The 13,322-nt window shown below is 36.1% G+C and overlaps 1 protein-coding gene across 3 annotated transcripts in view; it reads left to right on the forward strand.

Moving 5' to 3' along the window:
- LOC121329204 (prickle-like protein 2) overlaps positions 1-13,322 on the forward strand; it is a 65,534-nt gene that overhangs the window by 29,996 nt on the left and 22,216 nt on the right. The window contains exon 1 of one of the 3 annotated variants that reach the window (XM_041274678.1): positions 8,064-8,150. The exons of 1 other annotated variant lie outside the window; for it this stretch is intronic. Coding sequence is in view for 1 of the 2 variants with exons in the window: in XM_041274676.1 (XP_041130610.1) it covers positions 11,837-11,940 (104 nt within the window). In the remaining variant the exon portion in view is untranslated. Of the gene's footprint in view, positions 1-8,063; positions 8,151-11,540; positions 11,941-13,322 lie in introns of those variants that run through there. One more of the 3 variants, XM_041274676.1, reaches the window with a different exon arrangement.

Raw genomic sequence — 13,322 nt, forward strand, 5'->3', positions numbered from 1 at the left:
TGTGTGGGTGTGTGTTCCAAAGTATATGCTAGTGCTTGCTGTTAAGGTGACTGCATCTGAGCATCTGATATGACATCTGCTACTGTGGAATTGAATTTATTTTGTGCCTTCAGTCCCAAGTGGCAAGTGTTAATTTAGCTACAGTGTTTTATCTGCAGTGTGCAGTGGCAGTGAGCAGCAAGACACAAGCCTCTAGAAGGGAGAGCGCCCTGATCAGGGATCTAAAACCAGTCAGGAGGAACTACAGGGAAAGCTGACACTAGGTTCATGAAGTTTGTACATATTGATATTTGACTTGAGGGGGTACATTGCTGCTTTGATTTCCATGCATATGAATCTCCAGTGTGTTTGTGGCTGGCAGGGATGTGAAAAGAAGTATAGACCGATGTGACTGCAATATCAGGTTTTAAATAATGTATTGCCCCCATGTTAAATTTTTACACACACACACACACACACACACATATATATATAATGTTTTAACTGAATAAATAGTTATTTCAAATCCTTGATTCCAGCCTCCGTGAATTAGGTCTTATCCCCACTTTCTTGTTTGTTACAGTAGTTACTAACATTTAAGCCCATACTAAAGTGTAGACATGCAGGAAAAGGGTGCAATAGATATATTTACCTGCATGGTAGAGAAATTACATTTTTGTACATGTGTGCAGTTAGTTTATGATTCATTACTGATAGACATGAGAACAGTTTTTTATTAAATTAAATTGACCACCTGCAACCACCCCCCCCCCCCCCCCCCCCCCCCCCCCCCCCCCCCCCTGATAACTGATAATTGCCATTGTAAAATAATTTTCTGATCCCAAGTGATTCCAATTAAGTGGAATTGACTGCTCAGCATTACTGCAATGTCACATCAGCTTTTTAATTACTTAACATTTGGCTGAATCAAGTCATTATTGAGACCCCCTGGTCTCAGGGTTGGTAATTGGCTGATTATTGCCACTGCTGCTTAAGTCTACTTCCATAAGGCGTGTTTTTATAGAGAAGTATGTACAAAAGCCTATTGAATTTCTGTGGGTTTGCATGTGCTCTTTTAATGTTCTTAGTACAACAATGTAGATGTTAAAGTATCAAATGACTTCCTCATGATTAATCAGCAATCAATGCACTTCATTCATAATGCCTAAAAGACTTAACCAACCAGTTTGAAGGGTTAGTCAATGACAGTGTTGCAGGAACAGCTACAGATTGACAACCCATTGATTAATGCCAGAGGTGCTTTTTTCTGTTTCTTAACAGTCATCACTAATTGTAAACTCTTCCATTTCACTGCTGTTAAAATGCAATTGGAAAAAATATCTTTGAGATGTCAGTATCTTCTTGTGTTATCACTGACGAAGAATTTGGTCTAAGTAGCATCCATTTTGTGCCCTTCTCCAGACTTGACACCAATATAGGGGGGAGGAAGTATTCTTTTAGTGGTCATTGGAAACAGACCAATATTGAAGAGAGAGCAGCAGCAGGACTGTTGGTTAGTATGCAACCTTTCAATAATCGTAATATCCAGCGATTGATTGTGTCATGGTATGAGGTGTCCAGTGGGAGACTCAGCCCAGGATCTCTCTGGATATAAAACCTGTCTGGAAAAGAAACCATATATCTGCTGTGTCTAGGTTTGGGTGTGTGTGTTGGACACTTGAATGATCCCAGATGGAATTGTACTTCTGACAAAAGAAAAGCAATTTTGGGAGAACTTCTCAATTACCACGGTTCAATTGGCCTTTGTCCGTGCAGGAAGGTTAAAGGAAATGGTTACTTTTGCAATACTATCCATGTCAGGCACATGCATGTGCTATATATGTTCATAGATCTTCCTTTATAAAATGCAGTGCGGTGCCAAATATATCAGCCAGCTTCCAAGGATTTATGGTGTACCAGAAAGCAACCCACACAGATCACTATTTCTGCTTTAATTTCATCAGTGCTGTCTTGTGAAAAACCAGGGGGCATTCGTTCTGCTCAGCAGAGTGCAATGTCAGTTTCCGAGCAGCTAAATACATTGGTATTTTATTCAGTCTCGTACTGTTTTTCATTTCTATACCTCTGCTTGTTTTATACAACTAATCTGTAATGTGACAGCTTGTCAAGAAACTGTAATACATACAAATATACACCAAACATGGTCTCCTCATCCTAATGCCCCTATCTTAAAACACATTTGTTATGATGCATTTATTATGGACTCAGTTAATAACTGAAGTTCCACAAATATATATATATATATATATATATATATATATATATATATATATATATATATATATATATATATACATACATATATATATATATACACACACACACACACACACACCCACACCCACACACACAGCTATGGCCAAAAGTGTGCCATCACCCTATAGAATTAACTAACTTTGTTTTATAAAGTCGAATGAAACTTTCTGAATAATGTTACATTAGCATTTAGAATTACATAACACTTTGTAGTTTTCCATATACTTAATGGAAAAATGATAAAAATTGCTAAAATGTGTTTCAAAATCAAACATGAAATACTGTACTACCGTTATGGCTTTTGGTAGAGTTTTGCAATATCATTTTGTAGTTTCTTTTGATTACAACATGTTAAGTAAAAGATCTAAATTATATATGTACATTTTTTTAAGTTTCTTTTTTTTATTATGTCTCAGTCCTAAAATTCTAGGTGATGCAAAACTATTGGCCATAGCTGTGTGTGTGTGGGATGCATCTGGATTGCGTTCATGAAGCATAAACGCAGATAAGCTTTGAGAGCATCAATGCATTTGTTCACATGCGAAATTAAAGCCTTCATAAAGAAGCAATGTTTCTCTTATAAATGGACTTTAAGGCAACAAACTGCTCCTGCCTCGGAGGCTTAATATGGGACAATAATAATCATCTCTTTGTAACAGGATCATGGCAGCGGCTGTACATCGCTAGCTAGTGCAGTAATGAGCCAAAAAACAATGAAAAAATAGCAACTATTGATTTGGAAAGATGATTCAAATATGCCAAAGAAAATACGATACCGTTTCTAATTAAACACGTTAAAGAACATAGAACTAGCTTTTTTATGTGTCTTGAGGGAAAGAAATATAAAAACAGCACTGCTTTCAATTGCTGAATCAGTCTAATGTGAATTCCAAACCTGGCACAGTACTAGGCAGAAGCGACTCATTCTGCAGCAGGCTTATATTTTTGAAAAGGAGTCTTTTTAAAGATCCATTGAGATGACAAAGACATTCTTTTGCATTCATGGCGGTGATACTATTCCTTGTACACTTCACCCTTCTGTACATCTTACAGACACATTCAATAGCACAGACCCTGCCAAGAGCCTCGGGCGAGAACAGTTTTATTCTTTGGCTCGGGGTCAAGTATGGTCTCTGCAGACCATGGCTTCCCACTCTGCAGCAGGAAATCTTTCCCATTAACAGGCCTGTGCACTGACTCATTATGGGGAAATAATACATGATTTTACAAACCATGGTTTGAAACATTATGTGGTAGATAATGTAGCTCATTGTAGGATTGGGGATCGTTTAGTGATGGGAATGAATTTCCTTCACTGTTCTTCACCAGGCTTTATTTAAGTATGGTGTCAGTTCATCTTGTGTTACAAAATGTAAAATGTTACACATACCTTTATAGACTGTCTAGACAAGGTTTAGAGGGTGGCATTTTCCTTTCAATCCAGCAGTAAAGTAGATAATATGACAGATAAGATTTAGTTGTTTTTACTGAACACTTAATTGGTGAGGATAAAAAAAAATATTTCCTCAGCAGCCTTCAATGTAATGGCTTTAGTATTTGAAGAAAGAATTATTATTATCATTATTAATTTTTATTATCATTATTATTATTATTATCATTATTAATCGGTAGGTCTGTCTAATACTGTATGTGCTTATTTATAAAATTATACAATTCCTATTTAAGAGCTGACTTTTTCAGACTATAAAAGAGATATAATAAACAATGTATTTTTAACAGCCTGTTTTTTAATCCTGCAGCTACACATTTTCTATAGTAATAATAGTACTGTAAGACCATCTTCTCAGGAGCAAACACCAGCGCTCTCACGTGATTGATTTCTCCTTTTAGTAATTAAATGGAATCAGCTTCCTTAGGATATTGTATTAGTGGTAGTGCTGGGTATGGATTTAAACATTGCCACTGTTTTTTTTTTTTTTTTTTTAATTTTGTGGTGATTTACAGTTATTCCACCATAAACGGCTAGCTAAATTTGAAATGTATGTTATACATGTTTATCTTGCTTGGTGGTGCAGTGGGTTAACAAAAATATAATTGTTTCAATATTATATTTTTCAGCCCTGCCCTTGTATTTTACCATTCATTAGGATGTTAGGATTAACTGAAGAATGTACTGATGACACGCATACATGCTTAAAAATAGAAAAGTACATTACACCTAATTAATCATTGCCAATTCTGGAAACTGTATTAAAATATCTAAGTTATGTGAGCAGTGGAAGAGTAATACCCATGTATGTATAGTCCCATTTTTGACATCTTCTGGGCAAAGAGCCACAATGTGGACCCTGTTGGTTTCTCCTTCATTCATGTCCACAAACCTCTCGAACATGGACTAGCTGTCTGTCGTGTTATTACCCTCCATAAAGCCCAAAACTGGAATGAAAGAAATTTTGCCAAATATTGTTGAAAAGCGTTTTCAGAGGGCATTAAAACAGTGTGTGGGTCTGCAAACATTTGGGCTTTTCATACTATGAAATGTTATGCCTGGCACAGGGATGTTGAATTTTAACAGTAAACTGTTTATTAACAAAGCCATGGGATTTTAACTGCTGTTCATTTTGGCATCAGGCTCACCATTTCATTAAGAGGTACAGTATTAATAGACTGAATGCTTCACTTTAGTCAAGGTAGGTTGGGCTTGTTAAAGCACTGAAGGTTTAGGCATGCTTTTTATTCATTGTATGTTCATTAAGGAAATGAATGAGTTAATGATGAATTATAATTCATTTAGAAATAACTACTTGCTTATTTGTTTGTTATCCCCAAACATTGGTTTAATTCTTCTTTCTTGAAATTTACAGAAAGCCTTGATTTAATCAATCCCTATATATATATAATATATATATATATATATATATATATATATATATATATATATATATATATATATATATAGTGGCTCTCAGAAATATTCACAATCCTTAGACTTTTCATCATTTTATTGTGTTACAACATGGAATCAAAATGGATTTAATTAGGAGTTTTTGCCACTGATCAACACAAAAAAAGTCCATAATGTCAAAGTGAAGAACAAAAATTGCAAATTGTTCTAAATTAATTACAAATACAAAACAGAAAATAATCGATTGCATAAGTATTCTCCCCCTTGAGTCAGTATTAGGCACCTTTGGCAGCAATTACAGCCATGAGTCTATTTGGATAAGTCTCTACCAGCTTTGCACATCTGAACACTGCAAATTTTGCCCATCTTTGCAAAATTGCTCAAGCTCCATCAAGTTGGATGGGGATCTTTGGTGAACAGAAATTTTCAACTCTTTCCACATATTCTCAATTGGATTGAGGTCTGGGCTTTGACCTTTTTGACCTTTGACCAGGACATTGACCTTTTTGTTTTTAAGCCACTCCAGTGTGGCTTTGGCTGTATGTTTGGGGTCATTGTCCTGCTGGAAGATGAATCTTCTCCCAACTCCCAGGTCTCTTGCAGACTTCAGCAGGTTTTCCTCCAGGATTTCTCTATACTTTGCTGCATCCATTTTGCCCTCTGTCTTCACGAGCTTTCCAGGCCCTGACGCAGAGAAGCATCCCCGTAGCATGATGCTGCCACCACCGTGCTTCAGGGTAAGGATGATGTTCTTAGGGAGATGTGTGGTGTTAGGCTTGCGCCAAACATAGCGCTTAGCATTGAGGCCAAAAAGCTCTATTTCGATCTCATCAGACCATAGAATCTTCTCAGAGTCTTGAACATGCCTTCTGGCAAACTCTAGCCGAGATTTGATGTCAGTTTTTTTTCAACAATGGCTTTCTTTTTGCCACTCTCCCATAAAGGCCAGTTTTGTGAAGCACCCAGTCTATAGTTGCCATATGTACAGTGTCTCCCAGATCTGCCGTGGAAGACTGTAACTCCTTTAGAGTTGCCATAGACGTCTTAGTGGCCTCTCTGACTAGTGCCCTTCTCGCCCGGATACTCAGTTTTTGAGAACGGCCTGCTCTAGACAGATTCACAGTTGTGCCATATTCTCTCCATTTCTTAATAATGGACTTTACTGTGCTCAGGGGGATATTCAATGCCTTGGAAATGTTCTTATATCCAACCCCTGATTGGTGTTTTTGAAGAACCTTATTCCGGATTTGCTTTGAATGTTCCTTTGTCTTCATGATGTACTTTTCGTTAGGAAATGTACTAACCAACTGTTTGACTTCCCAGAGACAGGTGTATTTAACCTGAAATCATGTGAAACACCTTAAGTGCACACAGGTGGACTCAACAACTAATTATGTGACTTCTAAAGACAATTGGTTGCACCAGAGCTTACTTAGGTGTGTCATAGCAAAGGGGGTGAATACTTATGCAATCAATTATTTTCTGTTTTATATTTGTAATTAATTTAGAACAACTTGTAGATTTTATTTTTCCCTTTGACATTATGGACTTTTTTGTGTTGATCAGTGGCATAAACTCCTAATTTAAATCCATTTTGATTCCATGCTGTAACACAATAAAATGTGGAAAAGTCCAAGGTGGGTGAATACTTTTGGGAGCCACTGTATATAGGGAAATTAGTTTATGACTAATGATAAAGACTGATGGAGAGTTCAATTACCAAAGTCAAAAGATTAAGTTTAACCCTAAAGACTCAATAGCTTACATACATTTGGAAATTAATTTGCTTATTAATTTATTAATATGCTTATTAATGTGCTTAACTTCTTTTGTACTGCATTTAACCTTCTTTAAAAGTAAAGTTACCTTTTATTTACTTTATGTAAAACTCTTACCAGGGAAATCACAATGAGGCATTTACAGTTTAAATTTGTGGTCTCCTGGGCATCAATGCACTGGCTTTTATCACTTGCAGCACTCAGATTTTACCGTAGGGTAGGTTATACTTTTAACAACTCCTGTTGGACATGCAAAATATCTTAAGAGTTAAAATGTTAGGTTCGTGGATGGAAATTCTGTAAAAAGTCAGTTTGGGGACCACATACTTTTTGGTTTGAAGTTACAAAGACCAGGTTTTGTATGCATCGTACTATTTCCTAACCATTAACAAGAAAATATATATGCACACACAAAAAGCTCTTTTGACAATGACATTACATTGTATCACAGTACTGAAAAGGTTCAATTAAATGAGAACCATTTGAAAACTACAGTATATTTACTTGGAAAGCGCAAGCAGCAGTAATTTATGAATCGCTTCTGCGTGCTAGATATTTAGGTTACTTCATAGACTGCCACCTTTCCAATCAAACATAAATAAATGCACAAGCTAGTGATTTGCAGAAACAGTCCTGTTCTGTTTGTTGCACTTTTTTTTTTTTTTTTTTTTTTTTTTTTTTTTGCTCTAGTTTATCCAAAACCAGGTCTTGTTTTTGTTGCTGCTTCTCCCCCACTTCTTCCAGAGCTCTGGCACTGCAGACTCTTCCGATATTAATCCAAGTCTGACTGCTGGTCTAGGATTGGATAATGGCTGGTGACTCACTCCAATAGGCTAGAGGTTAGGTGGGTGTCACTTTTTCATGTGCTGGAGGAAGTCTAAGCAGCTCCCAACCAAGAGAACTAACCTGCATTCCTTGTACTCTCAGCACCTCTGAATGGTAAAACCACTCCACATGATTATGGAACAGCAGCAAGCACAGTCAGCAGTCTAGATTAGAATGCTTCTCCACCTCTTGCTGAGTACCCTGGAGGGCCTCAGAGTTTTTTTTTCCTAATTTTTTTTTTTTTTTTTTAGGAACCAGATTTTTCTCATTAAGAGGACGTTGAAAGTGATCTTCAGTTTTTTTTGGTTTTTTTTGCTGCAGTGATTTATTTATTTTTTTATTTTTATTTATTTTTTTTTTTTTTGGTTGAGTTTTATTTTCGATTCTATTAATACCTGAATTGGTTGGAGAAAAAAAAAAAAAAGGTAAGTACAGTAGTCTACTTTTTAAAGGCATCTTCTCAGTGCTGTTCATTTTGATAATAAGTTTGCAATAAATGTGTGAATTCTGTGAGACTGTACATCTGTTAACTAGATTAGGGGACTGGAAACTAAGTAAATGTCTTGATTTTCAGGGATCTTGTACACTAAGCTCTCATCTCTCTTTTGATAATGTGACCGTCCTTCTTCTAGTGTATTGGTTTATTTTATTACTATAGCTGCAGTGATTATCTATTGTAGCAACTTGTTGCTTTAAAATAAATGTTACAAATGGAATCGCAGCTTATAAATGAATGGTTTAGTTTCCTGTGTAAAAGATATCGATACAAGTTTTAATGTATAGTGCTGACAGCAGCAACGACTGGCAGGCAAATATTAGAGCACAAATCTGGAATTATTTTTATGTCTGTTATTGAAGCGCCTCTTAACATGTTTCTCTTAAGTAAATGCTTTGCCTGTGGGAGTCTTGCTTATCTTTAGCTCTTGAAAAAAGGAGTAGTTGGTGTCATTTCAGCTGTTGTGTGGACTGGCAGGATGCTTATCTGGAACCATGTGACAGCTGGTTGTTCAGCATACCTTTTATTTTATTTTTAACTCTGAAACTCTTTATTGGTCTTTTGTTCAAGTACAGTTTTTCTTTTTTTTTGTTAGCCTTTGTGTTCTAGGATATGTCAAGATTAGGACTCGAAATGATTACGCTGTTGTGATGTAGTGTGGACAATATGTGCTAATACTGTGCATGGATAGTTTCTGTGTGATTTTTGTACCAGCTCTGACATTTTAGTTTTAATTCAAATTTTTTATTTGTATTTATTTTATTTTTTTTGACAGGTTTGAAGCACAGTTCTGATTTACCAAAGTTATTGTGGTCTTTTTTTAAAGACAAACAGTAGATAAATTCTATTATGGCTAAATGCCCAGATAGCCTGTAAAAATCTAGGCATATGTTTTCATTTGTTTTTAACCAATGGTTTTGATCAAGCTTTACTCTTCCAGCCATTTTTAAAGAGCTTTCTGTCCAGAAGCAGCACCAATAAAATATCATCTGATCTGTAATTGTGTACAGATTTAAGAACGGTGGTGAAAAGCTATTCTGGGAGATATTGGAAACAAAGGTAAATGGGTGAAATATACAGTAAATTTAGATTTTGACTGAATATGGTGAACCTTTCTTTCAAAACAAGTGAATGTTTCTGTTGAGTGGGCGGTCCCAGCAGACAGCAGAGCATCATTCTGCTCCAACTTATGCACCCTTTTTTACTTGTTGTTTTCTGTTTTCTTGCATCAACACCATGACAGAGAGAAGAGAAATTCTTCATTCTCAATAGTATACGTGTGTATGTTTGTTTTTCCCCCAATTCCTGTAATATTTGTAAAGAAACCATTGTGTAATACATATTTTTCATTCCCTTTATCAAAACAAACACCAGAAGAAAAGAAAAAGCTGTACAATGTTGTGCATCACATTGCCTTAACTATTCTTGGATCCTATCAATTAGAATCTGTATGACCCTTGGTTTTTATCCTGATAGTCATATTTCCAGGAGCTCTCCACTGTATCAGTCTTGATCTCTGTACAGTTGATCCCTGCCTGGAAACCGTGACTACCCCTGGGAGAGTCATGGGGCTGGAGTGACTGCTGGCCTCCAGTCAGTGGCTACTCCTGCTTCTGATAAGCGACAAGGCATGCAGGTAAAGCAAGTGGCCTTCAATCCCTCCCTTCAAGAGGAAAACCTGAATACCCTGTCATCACCATGCTTACAGCCCTACATGTCTCACAGATATTTCGGAACCTACGACTGCAGTGCCCTGACCTTTCGACCTTGGATGCAGAACTATTTTGATTTAAATAAGCCCCAGACATTTATCCTCAAGAATCCTGGTTATTTCTTTAATGCCTAGATATTCAGAGAACTCTTTCTGCAGCTGTTACCAGTTTACTGTATCTGTGTCGGTTGTGTTTGTTTAATTATTGTGTGTGTGTGTGTATTATATATATATATATATATATATATATATATATATATATATATATATATATATATATATATATATATATAAACACACACACACAATGTGTGTGGTTGTTTAGTCTAATCTATTGAAGGGTTAGTCTTATGGATCCTTACTCATTTTTTAATGAAAACAAATTACCATGAATCCACATAGTCAAGCCCCTTGGGCAACAGTTTGAACAATTCTTTAAAAGTTGTGCGCTTTTTAATGCTTTTGAGCTGTTTTGTTACATGTGAGAATAATAAAAAAACAATGTTCTGCCTCGCCCGTTCCACATACAGTACATCAAACAGTTTTGAAATTCATAAACAGCCTGTTTCAATTGAACCAGTTTTAAAAAGTGAAGCTTTCTATGTTATTTTTAAAAAAGCCCTCAGGAAGATCTCTAACCTATATGGTTTACACCGCCTCAATTTTTCCTGTGTGAGAACTTTAATTCCAGCATTATGTCACATTTTCTATTTTATTTCAATCCAAAACCAGCACTTTCAAAACTGACTTTTGGGACTTGGCTGTTCCATTATCTAGCACAGTGCTTTTCAATCCATGTATTCCAATTTTTGGGTAAAACCAAGCATGGCAATTCAAAAAGTATGTCTGTGCACTTTAATCATTGTATTGCTATGCTGGTTACAAATGCATCTTGTTTGTAACATAAACAGTTCACTCCAAGGCCCCTTAAAATATACTAGAAATGCAACAGAAAAAAAGTTGGAGGAAGCCAAGTTTTATTAGGGTAAAGATAGCCTGAAGTCAGGATATACCTCCTTAGAAGATTTTAATCTTTCAGCTAATTAAAACAAGTGTTGCACCATTAGGTTTTAACAGCGGGTTGTGTTAATTGGGTTTAATTTCACCCTTAGTTACTGTTTGTTGACTAGCTTGGTGTGTTTGTTGATAGCAAAGTTCGCTAGGTACGTAAGAGCAGATGTTTTAGTCTTTTGGGAGTACTGGATTAAGGTAGTATAATTTTAAATAACAACAAATGGCTGTGATATAAGCACTAACCAGTCTCTATTTGTTAATCATATGGGGATGTGTGTCTTTTACAAGGCAGCAGTTTTATGCAGATTGTAATGATTAAAATAGTTCATGTGTGCAGAGAGGGTTTTTTGTATACATTTGCAAGCTTGCATCAGTGCACTGTGGCTGTCTTATAAAGCTGTGCAAGGGTATTATTGTTTGTTTAAGGATTATAAAGATAGATACACTGGAGAGTGGTTAACGTTTTAACAGCAGTATTCTTTCAGGCTTCAAAATACTTTAAACTAGATGGTTACATTTTTTTGTTTAAAAAAAAAAAAAAAAAAAAAAAAAATCTAAATCCATAAAGTATAGTAATCACATGTGCACCCAATGCAAATGGTCTAGCTGTGGAGAACATGTTTGCTGTTAATTGGTATGATTTCAAACCTTATTTAGTAAAATAACTTGCAGCTAGATACCATTTCCAGCAAGGTCATTTGGACTTCTGTGGGCTTCATCACTTAATGTCTGTGATCCGGGTCCAGTTGAGCAGCCAATTTTGCGACCCAGGTCATGTGACCCTTTCAGGCACTGGGAATTCCAGTGGCGTATCCTACAGCTTCAGCTGTAGGCGTCAAGCCATGCAGATGTCATAATGTGCTTGAGGAAACAGACACACAGAGCCATGAATGTCAAGCTATTCGCCTTCGATGATTACTTTGTTTAATTTGGATTTACAGGCTTTCATGGATCAGGTGAAGCTTTCAAGGTCCAACGTGCAGGTTGGCAGGAGGTGAGACAGTTTGAAAGTGTTCTTACCCGGTTATGTGGTACTGCAAGGGGAATGAAACAGGGGGAGATGGGAGGATTAGAGAGTCTTTTTAAACTAAAAACTAAACTTTTTTTTAACTATTCAAAAATGTATTAATTAACAATATATAGCTAACATATTGGGTAAATAATCAATTTTTATATGTAATCAATTTTTATATGATAATGATTGTAAACGTCACAGACAGAACAAGCCAAACGGTGTATATCCGCCACTATCAAACTCGTAAATACATAAAATCTTTCCGTTATTATAGCGGCTTTATAAAATGTACCAAATATTTTATTTTTGTGGCTTTTGGCATTTTAGGGCTTGCAATAAATAATTGCACACGTTTAGCATAGTTTTTGTTGTTTAGTATTTTTTTTGTTTAGTATCTTTTTAAACTTGAATAGTCAGGGACAGAAAAGGACACATTGGTAAGAGTGGATCTAAACCTTGGACTGCTTGTTTAAACAATGGCAGCCTTTCGTTGAACATGTAATATCACAGAATGTGTTTGCTAAGATGCATCATTACTAATTAGAGCTAATTTGGCACATTTAATTGATAAATTGCTGTTGATGGAGGTAAAGTACCTGCAAATGCCAAGTCATTATTTTAATAGCTAAACAAAAAGATATATATATTGGCTTTGCACTAGCAAACAGCATTAACACTATTTTTCTTTGAAATGAATAATCAAATGTTATTTAAATATGTATAATTATCACGGTTATTGTTAAGGTTTTTTTTTTTTAAACCATGATCACTTCATGCAGCAGCTAAATGCAAATGATCTGTACCCTAAGCCAGGTTTCTAAAGGTCACATGGGCCTGAAAGTCAAGCCGTGTCCTGTATTGATTGAAGCTGGAGATTTACTGAACCTAAAGGCTATTGCATTACTGGATGAAGAGGTACATCTTCAGTACATTGGCTTACCGTTTCATTGAGTTCACCTTCAGGCCCCTGTCTAAGTGTCTGATTAATGTGGGTTTTCAAGGATACTAGTCACTGACAGCTGAAGCACTGACCTCCCTGCTCTACTATGGGGTGTTGCTCTGAGCATGATGCAGTCAGACATCTTTTGTACAGTCGGTATCTCTATACTGGCTTAGAAGGCCTGCTAAATATTTGTAAGAGTTATGAGCTGCCTGATTTAGTCAGGTTTATTCAACAGCCCAATCATCTTTTGCGAGGGGGAGATATCATTGCTTTTTATCGGCACATTGTTGCCTTTTTTAAAGTGAGCCTGCATACCAATGAGCTGTACAGTAACTGGTTCAGAGAAACCAAGACAAGCAGAGATAATAATGCATACATATTTCAACCACAAGTAATTTTTAAAATGAATTAACGTCAA

This window comes from Polyodon spathula, chromosome 16 (genome assembly GCF_017654505.1).
Source record: "Polyodon spathula isolate WHYD16114869_AA chromosome 16, ASM1765450v1, whole genome shotgun sequence".
NCBI classification, from domain to species: Eukaryota; Metazoa; Chordata; class Actinopteri; order Acipenseriformes; family Polyodontidae; genus Polyodon; species Polyodon spathula.